The 20135-nt window shown below is 33.6% G+C and overlaps 8 protein-coding genes across 8 annotated transcripts; 2 read left to right on the top strand and 6 right to left on the bottom strand.

The window, feature by feature from the left end:
- Positions 1 to 84: 84 nt before the first annotated feature.
- On the bottom strand, positions 85 to 2655 carry FLC2 (flavin adenine dinucleotide transporter; the record flags this gene model as incomplete). The annotated part of the gene is made up of 1 exon (XM_020222564.1): positions 85 to 2655. The coding sequence occupies one exon, from the start codon at positions 2653 to 2655 to the stop codon at positions 286 to 288; it is 2370 nt and encodes a 789-aa protein (XP_020075492.1). The 3' UTR covers positions 85 to 285.
- Positions 2656 to 3461: 806 nt separating this feature from the next.
- On the bottom strand, positions 3462 to 9499 carry STT4 (1-phosphatidylinositol 4-kinase). Its single transcript, XM_020222563.1, has one exon. It carries the CDS (start codon positions 9459 to 9461, stop codon positions 3561 to 3563), a length of 5901 nt encoding a protein of 1966 aa, XP_020075491.1. The 5' UTR covers positions 9462 to 9499; the 3' UTR covers positions 3462 to 3560.
- Positions 9500 to 9784: 285 nt separating this feature from the next.
- Positions 9785 to 10655, bottom strand: HYPBUDRAFT_125873 (translation initiation factor 6; the record flags this gene model as incomplete). Its single annotated transcript, XM_020219346.1, has 1 exon — positions 9785 to 10655. One exon carries the CDS (start codon positions 10653 to 10655, stop codon positions 9918 to 9920), a length of 738 nt encoding a protein of 245 aa, XP_020075490.1. The 3' UTR covers positions 9785 to 9917.
- Positions 10656 to 10850: 195 nt separating this feature from the next.
- HSP104 (chaperone ATPase) lies at positions 10851 to 14197 on the bottom strand. Its single transcript, XM_020221454.1, has one exon. It carries the CDS (start codon positions 13699 to 13701, stop codon positions 11008 to 11010), a length of 2694 nt encoding a protein of 897 aa, XP_020075489.1. The 5' UTR covers positions 13702 to 14197; the 3' UTR covers positions 10851 to 11007.
- A 105-nt stretch (positions 14198 to 14302) lies between these two features.
- HYPBUDRAFT_111343 (3-oxoacyl-[acyl-carrier-protein] reductase (NADPH)) lies at positions 14303 to 15079 on the top strand (the record flags this gene model as incomplete). The annotated part of the gene is made up of 1 exon (XM_020218826.1): positions 14303 to 15079. One exon carries the CDS (start codon positions 14303 to 14305, stop codon positions 15077 to 15079), a length of 777 nt encoding a protein of 258 aa, XP_020075488.1.
- Positions 15080 to 15275: 196 nt separating this feature from the next.
- Positions 15276 to 16921, bottom strand: HYPBUDRAFT_167410 (uncharacterized protein; the record flags this gene model as incomplete). Its single annotated transcript, XM_020222769.1, has 2 exons — positions 15346 to 16921; positions 15276 to 15284 (listed from the first exon to the last, which is right to left on the bottom strand). Exons 1-2 carry the CDS (start codon positions 16819 to 16821, stop codon positions 15276 to 15278), a joined length of 1485 nt encoding a protein of 494 aa, XP_020075487.1. The 5' UTR covers positions 16822 to 16921.
- Positions 16922 to 17061: 140 nt separating this feature from the next.
- On the top strand, positions 17062 to 18651 carry HYPBUDRAFT_153268 (uncharacterized protein). Its single transcript, XM_020221453.1, has one exon. It carries the CDS (start codon positions 17092 to 17094, stop codon positions 18628 to 18630), a length of 1539 nt encoding a protein of 512 aa, XP_020075486.1. The 5' UTR covers positions 17062 to 17091; the 3' UTR covers positions 18631 to 18651.
- On the bottom strand, positions 18612 to 20107 carry BUD22 (Bud22p). Its single transcript, XM_020219763.1, has 2 exons — positions 19850 to 20107; positions 18612 to 19804 (listed from the first exon to the last, which is right to left on the bottom strand). The coding sequence occupies exons 1-2, from the start codon at positions 20090 to 20092 to the stop codon at positions 18689 to 18691; spliced, it is 1359 nt and encodes a 452-aa protein (XP_020075485.1). The 5' UTR covers positions 20093 to 20107; the 3' UTR covers positions 18612 to 18688.
- Positions 20108 to 20135: the final 28 nt, after the last annotated feature.

Below are 20135 nucleotides of genomic sequence, written 5' to 3'. Positions count from 1 at the left end.
TATCAAAATCATATATGTTACCGAAAACAGTGTATAAAACACAAATACAAATATATTTGATAATTTTTTATTTTTTATAGAGTGGTAAGAAAATGTATAAAAAAAGTCAGAAGAAGTATGAAAAAAAAAGGATAAATTTAATAGAATACAAGTTTGAAGGAATAGAAACGAGAACCAAAAGAAAAGAAACGGAACAAAAAAAAAAAAGAATAATTTTATTGATATATGACAACCCATGTGGAGATAATATTCAAATCAAACTAGAGCTAAACAAGTTGAACAGAATCATATAAAGTTAACTCTTTGGCCCTGTTGTTGCTGGTTACGGTTGTAGCCGTAATAAGATCCATTATTTGCACCACCAGCTGCAGGTCTAGGATTAACTAGACTTGAGGAACTATTACTATATTGGCTAGAACCAGCATAAGAAGATTGATAATTTCTCATGGCGTTTGAAGGATTACCAACGATTGTTGAAGATGGTTGAGTTGGTTCCATTTGGTCGAGGTAAGAATCACGATTTGAATCACGAGAATCTTCATCCTTGTAATTACCACCTGAACCACCGGTTCTAGACATTTTATTAGAATCATCGTCATACAGATCATCGTCATCATAAATATTTGGCTTACCACCATTTTCATGACCTCTCATAGCAGTAGCACCCAAGGCCATTAATTCTAAATCATCATCACCTTCTTTCAAGTTTCTATTTGCTTGAGCATTAGTTTTTGGATTGTCGAAACGAGGTAAGAATGAAACACGATCATCTTTCATTGGTTGATATCTGGTATCAGGATTCTTATAAACAAGAGCCAAAACACAAGTTATGATGGTGAATAACAACAAAAATAATGCAAAGACAGCATTAAGAACGAAATAAACAATGGCCATAACGGAAGAAACAATATGAGGTTCTTTGAAGATGTAAGAGAAGAACATAAAGAAAAGAGCATTGATTGTATTAATCACAGCAATTGTTATATTAAAAGCATTAGTTCTCTTATCCATGAAAGGTCTTATAACACAAACAGTAATACAATAAGCTAATTCAATAACGAAAACAATAACCCCTTGAACTTTACCATGAGTTTGTAATACAGCCACGAATAAGGATTTAGCAAAAATATAACATAAACTGATAAGAACAAAGTAATAACAATCTGCTCTGAATTGAACGTAGATAAAACCAAATTTATTTAAAAAGATACCATCACCGAATAAAAGATAAGCTGGATTTTTAAATTGTTTAACTGATTTTCTACCTAATAAAAACACTCTTATAGCAGCCTGGAATAATAAAACTATAGTTACAATGAAAAGGAAAGCAGCAACAACGACAATACCAACTGAATCATGTCTAGTAAATTCCCATAAACACAAAAGGGCAATTTGAGGTAAGGCGAGAAGTAATAAACGGTATAAAGCACCTTTAATAATATAAGACCATTGTTGTCTATATTCATTAAACTTACCTTCATTCATAATTTTAGAACGAATACAAATTTCAATAATAGCTTTAAAGAAAACTAAACAAACAACCATGATAAAAGCGAAAAATAATAAAAAGATAATACCAGTCATAAATAATGAAGTAATTTCAATACCTGCTAAATAAGCAACTCTTTGAATACCTCTTAAAACCAAAATTTTTGAGGATAAATCTGAATCCTTTTCATTAACAGTATATAAGGAATTATCTAAATTGTCACTATAACCAAAATCATCGGAATCCAAAGAAACTGAAGCTCTTTTAAAAATGGTTAAGTGATTATTTTGTTGTTGTCTTGTGTATAAATTATTAAAGAATTCCATTGCATTTCTCTTCCATTTTTTCTTTTGAACCGAAACAGATAAATAAGAGGTACCAATTACATCAGTTGGACTACCACCAGTTGATTGTAAATACCAATTAGCAATATCTTGAATAAAACCAGCTTTAATAATACCTAAAGACCAAACGAAATTTTGTGCCCAAGCTGCAGCAATTGGAGGAACTTTAGCAACCGCCATCATTGAAGTAACAGCTAAAGATTGGAAATAAATGAAAAGAGACATTGAATTTGAAGCAATATGAGCAGCAGTATTAGAATGACCAATAACAGAAACAATACCAGAAGTAATAACCCCTAACCCAGAGATTGCAGCAATTGGCCAAGAAGCATATTTAGTTTGAACGGTTTTACCATTTGATAAGACCCCTTCAACACAAGCCAAACTTTCATAAGTATCATCAGCATAAAGAACCACTCTAACTCTGGCATCCAAATCCGGAATAGTATAAGCAATGTTTGGAATTTGAGAAGTAACTGATTTACCCAACTTATAATGAGAATTAAGATCCAAATGACCAGTAGATAAAGGACAAATTGCAGCATAATTAAGAGAACAGAATGAGATATTCTTGGTGAAAGCAGTAACACCATAAGCAATTAATTCGATCGAAGCAGAGACTTTGGTATCGATATTAACAATTGCAGAAATATCATAATAAACTGTTCTATTATTTGGATAATAAATCACATCAAAATGAGAGGCAGTAAATTCAGAATTATCCATACATGTTAAAAGAGAAGATGAACGAATATGGTTAACTGCATGAGTGAATTGTGATAACAAAAGGGTTATAAAAACCCATATAAAATGAAGACGCATACTCAACGTAGTTGACGAAGTCTTTTAGAATCTTTCAAAAAATGATAAATTTAAACCTTCTTGCTATTTCTTGATATTTTTCACCGATTCCCCGTTACCAAGAGCGAAAAAGAACAAAAAAAAAAAAAAAAGATCCAGGGAAAAGATGGGTAACAAACACGAAAACTGACACGAACTTAACCAAAGAATAAAAGAATGGGGAACCCTTCTAGTGATGGAGTCAAATGGAGTATAGCGAAAGACCTTTGATGGGAAAGAAAAGGATGTAATAGAAATACTAATTCAGCTTGAATCAACTGGCAAATAAAAAAAGCACACTACCCGCTGAGAATACGGGTATAGTCTCTTGGTTTTGAATTTGAGTAGATTAGGGCGCAGTTTTGTTTTGTTGCCTTAACTTAAACAAATAACTGGAAGGCAAACAAGTACAACAAGATGAAAGAATAAAACAACAGAACGAAAGAAAGAAGAAGTAACTGAAAGAAAACCTAAAAAAAAGAGAAAACGAAGAAAAGGAGGAGGAAAACGATGAAGAAAAGAAAAAAGATTTCTATAATTAACCGCCCAGACACTGCTAAGCAAATCGAGCTACACTATATTTAGTATGCCACCTGCGATGGCTTCCTACTAGTACACAAGACCCACTGCTACTTCTCCCAGGTACCAGAGTCTTTTTATTAATAGACCAGGGTAGAGGCGCAATACTGGCAGTTCATACACCCTGTCATTTGATCAAAGATAAAGTGAAGGCCCGGTTAGCGCGACATCTTACACGACATCGACACGCGACATTTTTACACCCTTTAGTGGCTGTACGATTATGGTATTTCTTATAAAGATATATATTAGTAGTAGTAGTATTAGTAGTAGTAGTATTAGTAGTAGTAGTATTAGTAGTAGTAGTATTAGTAAGGGATACCGTTGGTGATTCTTTGGAACTCGTCGTAACCCTTGGTGTAAACGCTTTCCATTGATTTTTTGATCAAGTGCTTGAAGTAAAGCAGAGCATCCTTTTCACTTTTATTGGGGACAAATCTCTGTCTTAATTTCTTGATTGTAGTATCTTTGAAGCAAGGCAACCCACTTTCCAACATTGGATTGACACAGCGAACAATGGTTTCCATATATGGGCGACAAGCCAAAAAACCTTTAACACATAATTCTTCATACCATTTAAAAGCTTGAGTCTTTTCATTACCACCAAGAACTAAAACCATTTCGTGGGTTAATTTGAAGGGAACGTTTTCAAACTTGACCCCACCAGGTACAATGTCGAAGCAGAAACCAAAATCAATATGAAGAATATGACCTTGATCGTCATACATGATATTACCATTATGACGATCTTTGAATTGTAATAAGTAAGAAATAATTGAATAAGCAGCTAAAGATCTTATTAAATTATTTCTTGCTTGCTGAAATTCAATCGAGTTTTCTGGACCAAACTTGCTGATGTAGTATTCGTATAACCCATTAACAGCTTCTCTTCCCAACATGTCTCTACTAATACTATTTGGCAAAACATCAATAACACCACATCCTGGGGCAGTAGCAGTGACTCTATAAGGATAAACAAATAAATTCAATCCACAATTACTCCAGATAGTACGGAACACCGAAATCAATTGTAATGCCAAAACATCTTGTCTACAATCATCACCAACTTTGAAAATAGCCGATTGCCATCTTTCAATGGGAATTTTAACCGACTCTCCATACTCATTAATATCTTCAACATCTCTTAATATTTTGAATGTGGCCATGAATGGCGCCTTGGCATGTGATTGTAATGGCTTACCAGATTTTCGGTTAATATCAATTAATACCCCATCAGGATTACTTGGTAAATAAACTCCTTCTTTAATAGTAATTTGGGCCATTTCTTCATCGATTTTGATCTTCTTTTCTGCTTTGGTCTTTTTAATATATGGTTTCAACTTACCCGAAATACTAGTAACTTCATTGAAAAATCCAAATTCTTTTTCATAAAATTGATGGTCTTCTATACTCAATTGGGTTAACATAATTTCCTGGATTCGATCTAATTTGGGTTTTAAGGAATCAGGTTCAGTTGAATCTTCATCTTTATAACTATTGGCCAACATATTCCATATGATTTGGTGACAAAATAATTGAGATATCTTGGCTGTTTCAATAATAAATCTCTCAACGTATCCTTTCATATCAAATCTTAATGATTGAACAATCTGTGGAACGTAGAAAAATGTTAAATCAACGTCGTGGTATTCTAATGATCTCATGGTATATTGTAAAATATATGGATTATTACCAAATGGTGGTAAAAATAATGTAATAGCATCAATTGGTGAAAGTGGTTCCCAAAATAATAAATAATGACTAGGCATATTTGCTCCAGCATTAATACCAATGAAATATTGTACTGCATCAGGATAAAATATAGCTGGTAATGGATGACTCAAAATCAATTGCTGTAATAATTCATCTAAATTCTTAACTTTATAACGTAATGCTAAATTAACTGATAAAATTGGATCAATAACATATGCCCTTTTAATATGAGTTCCACTAATTTGGTTCAGAATATATGATCCTTTATAGTCACTTGGTTGTAATGGATTTAACCAAACTGCTATCTTATTAATTTCATCATCGAGGAAAAACATTAACGTAATCTTTTTCAGTTCTAAAGTTTCGTTCTTAAATGTATTCACTATTGACATTAATCTTGCAACCTCTTTTAATAATCCAAAATCAGCTTTGATTTTCAATAAATTGGTTCCATATGGATAATTAGCCCTTGATCTAAACCAACTCAAAGATCCATCCAAAATCAAAGAAGTTAATCTTGTTAAACTACGTGACCCTAATTTAATATGATAGTTTAAAACATCAATTGAAAATCTAATGAATTCAAACCTAACATATCTTGAAAATGGATGCAAACTTGCAACATTCAAATTTTTCAATCCAACTTCAACAATTCTTGTGAAGATTTTTAAAATATGATCAGATTGATTCATGGTTGCTTCAAAATGTGACAGAATCAATTTGATTATTAATAAATGTGGTTGGAATGTACGGCTAGTAACTTTAGATACTTTATCCAATGTTTTATAGTCACTTGGTTTATACTCCATTTTATTGAATTCAGGATTTTTAATATCATGGCTTTTATTAAATAAACCTTGCTTTAATTCAATTGAAGCTTCCCAACGTTTACCAATTTCACTCAATAATAAAACAGATACTTGTGGTCTATCTTTCATAACTGCAAACCAAATACCAACAGCTGCTTGCATAATATGTGCTTCAAACATCGCAAATGGAATTTCAACAATATGCCTAATTAATTCAGCCGTGTTGTCTTCACTAATAAGCGCAAAACCAGCTATTTGGCTCAACAAATCAATAACAATACTGTTTTCAATATGTTGCAGTTTATCCTGAATCCTAATTTTAACGGTTTGAACTTCTTCTCTCAATAATCTGAATGCCCTATCAGCATCTTCTTGAGTGTGTAAAGGGACCTTATGCATCAACTCAGATACAAAGTTACTTCTCCAACCTAATTGTGATACAAATACTGGCAATAAATTCATTCTAGCACCTGCACTCGAAGAAGTAGTTAAGTTCGATGAACTAACATTGTCAACAGTGATACCTGCGCTAGTGCCAATTGGTGGAATATTTGATAATTCACGATCATTAGGGAAAATACCACCAGCCATTTCTAAAGCGAAAGATACACCATATTGAATTTTTTCATTCGATTGGAATCTATCTAGATCACTAACGTAAGATTGAATCAAACTTTTGGAGTCTATATTACATTTAATTAAAATTAGCTTAACCCAATGCTTCAGCTTTTCCAAAAATCTGTTGAAAGTATCGTTACGCCAGGTGTAAGAATCTGATAACTGCAAATGAATTCCAGTCTTTTTTGCACGGTATGAAAATGTTGGTTCATATTGATTTAAATCGGCATCAACAATACTATCAAACAATAAAGTCAATATATCAAAGAGTGCAAATAAACTCTTATGATGACACAAGGAGGATGGGACCTTATTGATTAATAAATCAGAACACTGTAAGGCAGCATCTTGCAAATCTTCAATTCTATGCGAACATAAGGCCAACATATTAGTTAATTGTTTTGCAATGTTTTCTGAACTAAACTGATTATTGGCACCACGATTAATTAAATGAATAAAGTCTTTAACAATTTTGAACAGAATGTAGCCAATGTACTTATCTAAACCACTTGTTTTGATAGAAGGGTCCGAAAAGTAATATAAAATTGTGGAACATTCACCCAGTTTAACCCTTAAAGATTCCACAAAAATAGTAGCAGCTAAAAACATTAGTTTTGGATAAGACAAATTACGGTGTACTTCAAATATATCACCAACAATGTGTTTATGGTCTTTAACATTGTGATTTGAAGAACCTCTTCTCAAAACAGTGTTCAATTCCAATGATGTTTCAGTTCTATCCCAAGATAATTCTGAGGCTAATGGTGGAGAATTATAAGCAATTCTTTCTAATTCCTTATTGTATTTTCTAGCATTTTCCGAAGTAATTGAATAACCATGAACAACCATGTTAAACCAAATGTTTCTAAATAAATTAATAGTAGTTGTGTCAGAGATTTTCAAAGGTTTTTCTTCTTTATGGACATTGGGTAACAATTCAGCTAATGGTTCTAAGTAAATACCAATTTGATCACCAATTTCGCTAATTTCGTTATGAGATCTATGGTGTTCTAAAACTTGAACATCCCCTTTACTAATAATAGCTTGTAAGATTTCTTGTAAATAAATTTTGTATAAAGGATTTGATTGTTCCAATTTATGAGAGATGTCAATTCTTGCATCAATCAAAGATTTTAGTAAGCCCTGATTATTACTATCATAAGCGTCTAAAGACATTTTGTTCAACAACTTGACTAATATTATAAATTCACGTTCTGGCAAAAAAGGAGCACAAGAACTCAAACCTCTCAATAACAAAGGTCCCATTTGAGAATCCAATTTACTAGTTTTTTGTGATAAGATGGTAACGGCCAAAGTACTGACGGTCTCATCATTGCAAAGTTTAGAAATAAAAATGATTGCAGTAATTGCATTTTCGCAAACTTTACTATAATCATAGTCATCATAATCAGCAGGAGCTTTATTTTTATCACCGTTGACCAAATGATTTTGATTGCTAATTTCATTTTCTTGAACAGAATCAAGGGAAGCATGTCTTGACATTTTTGAAGTTGGGTATGGAGCAGCTAAATTATTAGTTCCAAAATCTCTAACTGAAGCACTACTCAAGGCAGTATTTCTTCTTGATTTAGCCTTATATTGAAGACCTTCATTATGGACAAAAAGTAAATTAGTCAAAGCATAAATTGAGGTTACAACAGTATCCTGTGACAAGACTTTACTGGCCAAACCAACACTTTTGGAAGCTTCCAGGCAATAGGAAGATTGAAATTTAGGATTAGCAACCAAAGAAGTGAATGCTCTAGTCAAAGAACTTGAAACACTTGGATCTTTATATACCAATAATGAACCTAATTGAATAACACTTGAACCTAAGTGAGGATCTAACATTACATCATAGATTGATAAACAATTTTTAAAAATCTTTTTAGCAACTTTTGCATCGATATTGTCGGTGAAAGTACCGCAAGCAATTGCTTGTAAATTATGACTTTTCGCCAAATAACCAATTTTCAATCTTGTAAAAGTTGAATAGACAATATAGGTTTCACCTCTATCTAAAAATTCAATTTTTTGAATAGCAATGTCAGATAAAGTCTTAATTAAGTCCATGTGATATTCAGTCAACTCCAATCCACTAGACTGTGGAGGATAAATTAATTGGCCGTCACCATTGGCTTCAACTTGATCAAAACTTCTAGAAACCCTGGTTAACAAGTAGTCAAGAAGGGGCTCAGTCGTGTTACCCAAGATCGAATTCAAAATTGAGCACATTAATTTACTCAAACATTCAATGAAAAGGACAGGAGAGAAATCAATAACGATATCTTCATCTAACAAAGTTGAATATTCATTATCAGGATTAGAGTAGAGAGAATTAGAGTAAAGTTCAACTTCGTTCAAAAATTCGAAATTATCAATACAAGTATCCAAAGTAATGAAAATTTTAAAAGCTTTGGGAGAATGAGTCAAGATTTTACCAGATACGGTTAAACCTTGAATCACCCCTAACAAACTGAAATAGTTCGACAATTCATAAGCCTGCTCTCTGAAGAAAATAGTGTTAAACTCACTAAAGATCTCTAAAACCTCTTCCAAGTACAAACAATCAAATTTATAGGCCAAATCAATTAAGGCAATCGTTAATTTTTCACCTAAAATATACCAAGGTGAAGAATTATGGATTTTACCAGTAATTGCAGAAGAAAACTTTTGATTTGGCAATTCAAGCAAGTATAATCTAAGCTTAGCTAATAACAACTTAGCTTGTTTTGGAAATTTCATGTCAGTTTTCGTTGCTTGACATAAAGCGATTAAAACTTCATATTCTTTAGGAGTGATTGCAATTTGGGATAATGGATTCAATTCCGGCTCAATCCCACCTAAGTTATCATCACTTTCCTCTTCATCTTCATCGGAAGGGAAAACTTTCCCCCTTGGTTTACCAACCTTAGGAGTTTCACCCAATAAAGAAGCAAAAGTATCTTTAACAACTTCCTGAGGTAAGTTTTCTTGCAAATTTGAAGGAGTATTTTCTACCGATAACTTCGCTAATTTTTGCAAAGCCTCTGCTCTGATGGATCCCCGAGGGAGCCCAAAGTAGTCCATAATTGAATTGACTCTGGTGTTGTTCTATTCTGAAGAAGTAAATGCCAATACGTCTATTGAAATTTAAAACCTCGAATAATTTAATCTGTTTAGAGTGCGCTGTATTCCTATTTTTTTTTTGTTTTGTTAGGCTTTTCTCCTCGCTAACTAAAACAGCATATGAGATTAAGATTTGACCGTGAAATCGGCAAGAAAGATCAAATCGACAGAAAAGTTCTACTAGAAGCTACAGTTTATTATTGATTGTCTAATTTTTATTAATTAAATAAATCTAATATACAAAATTACAAACATATCTACAAGTTACTCGAGAATTGAGTAACCTTTGATATATCTTTGAAATGAAAATGCCCATAAATTTGATGAATGAGTCAATGATGAAGCGTTTAACGGACCATCAGATTAACTTTTATTCATCATAGTTCGTTAAAAAAAGGTAATTAATAAATCATTAATCTAAGAATAAGTTTCAATCAAAGTATCTCTCAAATTACCAGAAATAGAATCTGGTTGAGCATCTTGTAATCTGAAAATAGATTCAATAACAGACAATTCAGGAGCAGTGGTATCCAAGCCAGTGACTGATAACCAATCATTGACAACCATACCTGCACCAACAACAGAAGAACCTCTATTTACAGTACCAGCAACTAAAGGAACTTGTAATAAAGAAGACAATTCTTCTTGATCTTCAATAGAAGTTTGAGGATGAACTAAACCACCTTGATTTGATAAAGAACAGTAGGAACCAACCAAGACATTACCAGCAATGGTTTGACGGAAAACTTCAACCCCCAAAACATCGGCAATTAACTCTTCAGTTTCTCTTTCTATATCTGGATGAACTAAAGCAACGTAATCATTACAACAAATAACATTACCTAAAGCTGATAATCTTTCTTCAACTCTTTGAATTTTAACAGTATCAGGTAAGGAATTTCTAAGATGCATTAATTCTTGGTCAGTGGTTTGAGTTGGCACTAATAAACCACGTCTATTACCAGCAGTCATTCTACCAACTATACGGGTACCGGCAATAGTGGTATGCACAATTGGAATAGCATCCCCTAACTCTGCTTCAAAAGCAGAATAAAAGTTTTCAGATCCCCCAACGGCCACGAGACAGTAGGAGTTGGTTAACTTGGAAAAGACACCAACTTCATTGGAGTTTTCAAATTGAGTTCTACTAGCCATTTTTTCAAATTAAATGTTTGTTAAAGCGTATGTAATAGAAAAAGGGAAAGGTTCAATGACTTATATACTTTTTTTTTTTTTTTTTTTTTTTCAGAGATGAGTAGATTTTTCACTTACTTCTGCGACACGACACGACCCATTACATAAAAAGGTATAACTACATCTTGATTATACTAAACATCTTGATTATACATATTTTTTGATAGTACAAAGTTTATTATTTATTTACAGAGAAGTGGAAATTGAACCCCTTCAGGGGAAGATACAAAAATAGAAAGAGTAAGTATAACAAAAACAATCAATAAAAATCAGGTAATTAAAGCAATCAATAATCGTGAGTCATAATATGTAATTAATCGAGTGGAGGGGTATCGATATCATCATCGATATCTTCACTATCTTCCCAGCTTTCGACGTCGACATCGGCCATTTCGACATCGTCAATTTCATGATTTGGAACGATTTCCAAACCTTTTTCTCCGAGAGTAACTCTAGCTGTTTCTTTATCTTTGATTTGACCTTTTAATAATAAGACTGCTAAACGATTCAAAATTTCTTGTTGAATCAAACGGTTTAAAGGCCTAGCACCTAAATCAGAAGAATAACCATTTTTGCATAAGTATTCTAAAGCATCATCATCAACATGTAAAGATAATGTTTTACCATTAGCAGCAAATCTAGATTGAATTTCATTTAATCTAATTTTAACAATTTTAGCAATTGCCTTCTTTGATAATCTATTAAAGATGACTGTGGAAGAGATACGATTTAAGAATTCTGGTCTGAAATGACTTCTAACAGAATTCATAACCAATTCTCTAGTTGTAGAATCAATTCTTGAACCCTTTGAGGCGTTAATATATTCAGCACCCAAATTAGAAGTTAAAATAATAATTGTATTGGAACAATTAATAACTTTACCTTGAGAAGTAGTAACTCTACCATCATCTAAAACTTGTAATAAAACGGTTAAAACTTCAGGAGCAGCTTTTTCAACTTCATCAAATAATAAAACTGAATAAGGTTTACGTAAAACATTTTCAAAAATTGAATTTTGATCATCATAACCAACATAACCAGGAGCAGCACCTAATAATTTTGAAGTTGACCATTTATCACTTAATTCCGAACAATCAACTCTAATTAAAGATTTTTCATCAGCGAAAAGGAAACCAGCCAATTTTTTAGCCAATTCAGTTTTACCAGAACCCGATAAACCTAAAAACATAAAAGAAGCTGGTTGGTTTGGATTTGCTAAACCTGATCTAGTTAATCTAATTGCATTTGAAACTGCTTTGACTGCTTCACTTTGACCAACAACAGCTGAACTTAATTCTTTTTCCATATTAATTAATTTTGAATTTTCAGCTTGAGTTAACTTATTAACTGGTATACCAGTTAATCTAGCAGCAGTTTCGGCAACTTGTTCAGAATTAACAACATTTCTAAGTAATTGATTTGAATTTTCTTCTTCTTCAACTTTTAATTCTAATTGTTCAATTTGTTTTTCAACATCTGGTATAGCAAAATACCTTAAATCAGCAGCAGTGGCAGTATCATGTCTTCTTTCAGCATCTTGAGCTTTGATAACTAAATCGTCCAATTTTCTTTTAGCTGAAATTAATTGTTCATGACCAGCACGTTCTTGATTAAATTGTTCTCTTAAAGGTCCTAATTTTTCTTCTAATTCAGCTTGTTTTTTACGAGCAACTTCCAAGCGATCTTTTGAAGCTTCATCAGTTTCAACATCTCTTTCTAATGCATTGATTTCAACTTCCACAAGATGTAATTGTCTTTCTAAAGAATCTAATTCATCAGGTTTAGAATCTCTTGCAACAGCAACCGTAGCAGCAGTTTCATCAATTAAATCAACAGCAGAATCAGGTAAACTTCTATAAGTTAAATATCTACCTGCTAATTGAGCAGCAGAAACTAAAGCACTATCTAAAATTCTAACCCCATGATGAATTTCATATCTTGGTTGTAAACCTCTTAAAATTGCAACTGTTTCAGGAACAGTGGCAGCAGGGACATCAATTGTTTGAAATCTTCTTTCAAAAGCACCATCTTTTGCAATATGTTTTCTATATTCCGCAAAAGTAGTAGCACCAATACAATGTAAAGTACCTCTTGCTAACATTGGTTTTAATAAATTGGCAGCATCTGATTTACCATCACCCATTAACATATGAATTTCATCAATAAATAAAATAATCATTTCTTTTGATTTTTCGATTTCGTTTAAAACACCCTTCATTCTTTCTTCAAATTCACCTTTATATTTAGCACCGGCGGTTAATGCACCTAAATCTAATGCAAATAATCTTGAATTTGCCAAAACATTTGGTACATCACCATCAATAATCCTTTGAGCAACACCTTCTGCAATCGATGTTTTACCAACCCCGGCTTCACCAATTAAAACAGAATTCGACTTTGTTCTTCTAGCTAAAACTCTAATAACTCTTCTAATTTCTTCTTCTCTACCAATAACCGGATCAATTTTACCTTGTCTTGCCTTTTCGGTTAAATCTTCACAATACTTGTTTAAAAATTCATATGAACTCAGCGAATCGGCTTGTCTAGAATCAATTCTTTGATCCCCTCTCAATTCAATGGCTTGAGACTTGATGGTTTCAATATTAATCCCCGACTCCTTGAAGATATCCTTAATGGACTGATCTTCCAATAATGCCAATAAAATATGATCTTGCGCAACATAGTAATCCTTTTGTTGCGCTTTAATCTTAATGGCCTTGGTCAATACTTGACCAGCTGCATAACTTGGCCTTATATCTTCTGGAGCAGGTGTTTGGGATGGCAATCTCACTAAATGTTTGTTAACATTTCTTTCAAACACCGCCCAATCAAACCTTCCCTTTTGAATAAGCGTCTTCAAATAAGCATTGGAATTCTCTGCATCGGTTGGCACCATTGCTGCCAAAAAATGCAATGGTGTCAACTGAGTATGACAATTATCTTTAGCCAATTGATTAGCAGTTTGAATTATACTAAGTGCGTTATCAGTAAATTGTGTTTCATCCATGTTTGCTTGTGTATCTCCTTGTTCTATATGCAATGGGCTATCCTGGCTTGCACCCTGTCCTTATATACTTATCCCTGATTCAAGTCACTTCATCACTAGACCCTACTGGAATAAACTAGATGAAAAATTGCGAATTAAAGTACGAAACCACCAGATCCTTCTAGAAACTACCATGACTGCACACTGGGCTAGAGTTATATCGTGATTTTCCTTCAGAGGTTTTGCAGTCATTTCACCCTTGACAAGCTCTTCATGCCTATCATGGACCTCTGTTGGGGGGAAGGCGGTCGGATAAGTCCAGGGCTAGCCACGGAACACGCGTTGGTTGTAGGTTACCATGTATCTGGCATCCTCACAAGTAGGTGAGGGTGCTGATTTTGCAAGGATAGCCGGGGGCCTATCTAATTAACTTTTCTTTTATTCCTACAGTTGGCATGGCCCTATATGGGTATATGGATAGATATCCCCAGGAATGGAGAGATATTGATGGATATGGATTGGCTGAATGCTGGACTTAGGGACATATATAGATGCGCAGGGTGAAAAATTTATTTATTTTTTTTTTTTTTTTCCATGGGTAATTACCATTGAGGTTTAGTCAATGATATTAGCTAACAAGAGGGCCATTATTACCGGAGCTTCCAAAGGGGTTGGATTTGCTTTGGCTAAGAAACTAGCTGATTTGGGGTGTTCTTTAACGTTAATTGCTAGAAATGAGGACTCATTGAAACAAAATTTGAACCAATTATCGATAAAGGATGCAAATCAAAAACATTCGTATATTAGTTATGATCTTGCAAAGCTATTAACTGATGAAGAATCGGCCAAAAAACCAATTATGGACTGTATTGATGGGCTGTCGATACTTATCAACTGTGCTGGGCTCACTAATCATACTTTACTTTCTAGAATTAAAGACGATACTATAATCTCGACAATAAATTTGAATTTAATCGTTCCAATCTTGTTGACAAGATTAAGTACTAAACCAATGTTGAAGCAAGCTGCTAGACAAAAGGAAAATGAGATCAAACCACAGATTTTGAATATATCTTCGGTTCTTTCTTTGACAAATACTTTAATGCCGGGGACTTCAGTTTATTCGGCTTCTAAATCAGGATTATTAGGGTTCACCAATGCTTTGGCTTACGAATTGAAAAATAAAGTTAAAATCAACTCAATTCTACCCGGGCTTATATTTGAAACTGAAATGGGCGCTAACGCTAATTTAAAAGGAGAGGAATTACACGCTATTCCCTTAGATACGGTTATTAATGAAGCAGTTAAAATCATTCTAGATAATAGTATAAATGGCCAAAATATCATTGTGGACGGTCGTGGTACTAAACCTTTTCAAATATATAAAGGCCAATACTAGTATCGTTGTCTTTTTTTGAATAGAATTTTATAGATCTCGTCATTGAATTGTCCATATACTTTTTGATATAAGTATTGACAAAAAGCTCGGTACTCGTTATCGTTTAACCATAATAGAAATTCATTTAATTCGTAATTGCTATATTTGATTCGCCTCTTGATGCCCTGTATACTTAGAAATGCTTGACTGCTTTGTTCTAAATCACCTGGTTCGAAGTTATCACATTCAACATCCAAATAATAACTTCTCAATAGTCTTAATATTACTTCAAGCAGTTTATACTGGTGTAGCGTTCTTTGGAGCTCTTGGATTCTGTCCTTGGTAATCACTGTTCCTTGCAAATGCTTGATGATTAGTCCATTTTTGTAAGTCAAATACTGTACGAACTTGATTATTCCTTCAAATATCTCTTCATTCCCAGGGTACAAAGAGTTAAATATCATTTCTCTAGAATCTCTGAACGATATCCACAACCCCAGGAACTCAACCATTCCCTGGTACGTTTCTTGAAATAATCCTAAAACAGCCTCAGTTGTTTTGCTGGAGTGAAACCTTCTTTTGAAATCAACTATTATCTGAGTCATAATGTTGATTAATACTACATTAATGCAACTGTTTTGCGGGTTTCTTTTGATGATAGGATAAATATCTTTTTCTAAACTAATATCGGAGGTCATTTCACTCAATCGATCATTATTAGTTAAACTCTCCAATATTAATCCATCGTATGACTGGCCGCTTAACGTTTGCAAGTCTAAACTTTCGATTAATGACTCCCAATATCCAATTTTAAAAAAATCCCAATAGAGCTGGAATTTCCCCGATTCAGTTCCATTCAACTGGTCCTTATTATCTGATCCTTCTCTCCAATATTCTATAAATAGGGTTCTCATGATTGATCGAAGTTTCTGGTCCCCACTAACTCTAAATTCTTCTTCTAACCAATGCAATAAAACAGGTATCAATGGGTATAAAAGGTTCCGCAGATTGAATATAATCAAATGAATCACGTATCCCATTAGTAAATCACTCCTATAATGCAGACTCACAACTGACGGCGGCATTTCTAGCCACTCATCTATGTCATCATTCAAATCTTGATTAAATATTTGTGCTTCTACTGAAATCTCCAGTGGGTTGAATAACGATACTCGGTTGATCATGTAATATGTTGACTTGGTTGATAATGCAATGGATTTACCAATTTGAAACGAGCATAAAGTCGATAGTTTGGTAACGGATTCCCTGCTTGGAGTAGGAAATAAAGTTAGCACTATGTTCCGGAATATCTGAAGTATTTCACCATATGATTGATAGAGCTCAATACTGACAAATGGCTCTAAAGATTCTAGCCTTTCGTTAGATGTCTCGGGTCTGATAAATTTGACATATTCATTCAGTAATTCTGGTTTCTCTTCAGGAACTTCATCAGACATACAGAAACTCAAATCGTCATCATATTCATCCATAAGATCATCCACAATAATGGCTTTCCTTTTGTTTATAAGAATAGAACTCTTTTGGCTAGCAAAGCCGTTTCGGCTCGAAGGTCTTGATCTCTGACAGGCCTTGTGGCCCAATGGCACCTTGCTAAATGCTGCTTCCAATGAAGTAAATTGTAATTTTGTAGGATACTTGCTTTTCATATCTGTAAGGGCATGAATCTTGGATATCAATGGTCTAACTATTCTTTTGCATCTTGAAATTGATATTGATGATATAGATGTGCTTTTCTTTGCCATATTTCCAACTTTATAGTCAACTTCGAGTCATGGGTATTAGTTCTTATATCTTGAATATTATATCAAAAGTTCGAGCACCCGATTTAGCAAAGCCCAACCTACTTCGAATGATTGGGACTAAATCGTAATTTTTCAGCCTTTGTTTTGATGATGGAGTATCTCACCAAAACCAAAAAAAAAAAAGTAGAGAACAAAATCTGAGGGAAAACTTGGAGAAAACGGCAATCTGTTCAATATTATTCTAACTCCTGATTCAATTGATCAATAGGGATGAAATTGGCTACCTACCTCTTATCAATACTGGCGATAAACGCCTTGGGGTGTTCTGCTTACGGTACTGTTACAGGAGTTCCTCCTTCCAAGCAAAAGCTCTACGAACCAACGATAGATTCCTCTGGTCGCAAAACCTGGCATTGCCTTAGTGATCCTTCTATAGTTCTTTCATACGATCAGATCAATGATAACTATTGCGATTGTCCAGACGGATCTGACGAGCCTGGTACCAATGCATGTCCATATAACCCAGAACAAAAATTCTATTGTGCAAATGAAGGGTATGTTTCAGGGTATATAGAAAATTTCAAATTGAACGATGGGGTTTGCGATTACGATTTGTGCTGCGATGGTTCCGATGAATATTTGACTGGAAAGTGTCCTAATAAATGTGAAGAAATTCGCCAGCAGTTTGAGAATTATAAAGAATTGGTTTATAGAGAGACCGAAGAATCGCTCTTGATAAAAGAGCAAATGGTAGAAAAAGCAAAAATCATTAAAGAAAAGGTTACTAAGAAGCTAGAAGAAACACAGCAAGAGATTCATGCTAAGGAGAAAGAGTTGGAAGAATTGAGTGTTCAATTGAGAGATGAAGAAATAAGAATTCAGCTGGAACCCGAAATTTCTGAAGATTTGAGCTCCTCAATCTTTGAGGAAGTATCTCCTTTACTTAATGACTTGGTTGAATCAATTAAGTCTCATACTGAAGAAAAAAAATCCCAAGAGCTAAGACTTGAAAAATTAGAAGAATTACTTTCCAATTTAATCGAGAACTACAATCCTAATTTCAATGATCAAGTCGTTAAACAGACAGTAAACAAGTTTCAAGACTATTTATCTAATCTTGAAGAAGCTTCAAATAATGAAAAGGCATCTCCTCATTCGGTTTTAGAAAGTTTGTCTGAAAAATTGAAAGAATTTGCTTGTCATCCAGTATCTACCATCAAGAAAAATGTCGATGAGCTTGTTAACCCTACATTTTCAAATATGATCAATTTTTATTATACGACCTTCTTCAAATCCAACAAAGGGCAAAAATCAGATAAACCCGTTGACCTGAGTGATTCAAAAAAGAGTCAATTGGCCTTCGAATTGGAAGACAAGATTCAAGACTTGAAGAAAGCTATAAAGTCATTGCAATCAGAAGCAGCTGTTTATCAAGAAAACTTGGAAATAGACTTTGGTAAAGATGAAATATTAAGGGCAGTTGCAGGAAGTTGGGTTAATGACAAATTTGGTGAATACGATTATAGAGTTGGATTCTTGGATTCTATTTACCAAGATAAAACATTAATCGGAAGATTTGTTTCTTACGAGAATGGTAGATTAAAGTATGCCAAAGGTACTAAATGTTGGAATGGTCCTCATAGAAGTGGTGAAGTGGAATTATTATGTGGTCCAAAAAATGAGTTGGTAGCTGTTAGTGAACTTGAAAAATGTGAATATCTTTTCCAAATTCGTACTCCAATAGCCTGTGAAAAAATTACTGATGATTACTTAATTAAAAACTTTAAAGTCGATTATAGTTTATTGTAAATTATAAATATATGATACAAGTTTAATATAAATGCAAAATTTCTTTATGGTCTGTAATTTAATCAAAAGTGATCTTCTTACCTTGAAATTTAATGTTCTTTTGCTTTTCTTCAGCAAGCCTTTTAGCTTCCCAAGAAGGATGCATTTTTTCAGGTTCGGAAGCGGCAGTTGCTGAAGGTAATGAAACATCAGGACGAGGTTTTCTATTACCAAGTGGTGCAGTATTTGAACCAGTAGGAGCATTTTCCATGGCCAATCTTGCCTTTTCTTCTCTTTTTCTACATCTTTCTTCATACTCCAATTGCCTTTGTTCTCTTTCACTGGCTATTTTAGCTTTTTCCGACTTGACGTGTTTAGCCTCTTGACCATATTTCTTTTCCCATATTTTCTGTCTGGCTCTTTGACCTCTTCTGTTTTTACGTTGCGTGGTAGCGGCTTTAACAACTTGGTCATTATCAATGTCGTCTTCATCATCAGAACCACCAGAAAAATAACCCGTTGCTAGTTCTGGTAATTGGTATTTTTCCTTTGGTTTCTTTTCTTCAGCAAAAAAGCTATCATGGGACGCATCACTGTCATTACCTTCCTCAACTTCATCATTTTCCAGCTCAGAGGCTTCCTCATCGGTAACTTCGTTGTAATTAACGTTAGGATCGAGGTCCATTTTTTCTTCATTATCGGAATCTCCAACTAAATTATCGTAAACCGCAAATTTATCATAATTTTCTTCTAAATCCTTCAAACTGGATTCCTCATCACTCTCATCATCACTCTCACCACTATCAGCATCAGCATCACTATGGTCATCTTGAATATCTTTACCGGACAATCTTTTTCTAGAGTCTTTCTCTTGCTTGGAAATATTACCCCTTACCAATTTGAAAGACCAATCAATTTCCTCCAAGGCCTTTTTGATGGTCTTAGAGTTCCATAGTTTAGAAATGTAGTTATTAAGTTCTTTATTATTCTGACAATGGTTTATAAAGAAACGAGATGGGTTTGACTTGTGGGTCTTATCTTTGATGATAGTTTGGATATCTTTTGATATATAATAAGGAATGTTCTCTTTAAGCTCTTTGTTAACGAGTATAGAAGAAGTGATACATTTTATCAACTTTGAAGTGATCAAGTTTTCTAACTCTTCCAGAGAAGTTATAAAAATTATAATGTCTTTCTTTGACCCATCTGATTTCAATCTTGATTTATCACTTTTGACGACCTTGTTAACTTCACGAGCCAATTTTTTATGAGATCCGTAATACTTCTTATCAAAGTATTCTTTTTTCAATGCTTTTATCTCTTTATTAGCTTCTTCTTCTGAAGTTGGTAATCTTTTCCATAACTTGGAAGTATTTCTCGCCGTCAAAAGAGTCTTTGTACGAGGAAATCTTGCTTGAGTACCATGGAACTTTGCCTCTAGCAAATCAAGCTTCCACATGCTATTGCTTTTATTTTTACTCATGATTTCTGCTTATTGATGTAAAGGTATTATGGACTTAGAGATG

Source organism: Hyphopichia burtonii (genome assembly GCF_001661395.1).
Source record: "Hyphopichia burtonii NRRL Y-1933 unplaced genomic scaffold HYPBUscaffold_5, whole genome shotgun sequence".
In the NCBI taxonomy this organism is placed as follows: Eukaryota; Fungi; Ascomycota; class Pichiomycetes; order Serinales; family Debaryomycetaceae; genus Hyphopichia; species Hyphopichia burtonii.
The sequence above is the reverse complement of the archived record's forward strand: the minus strand, read 5'-3'. Positions and strand labels throughout refer to the sequence as shown.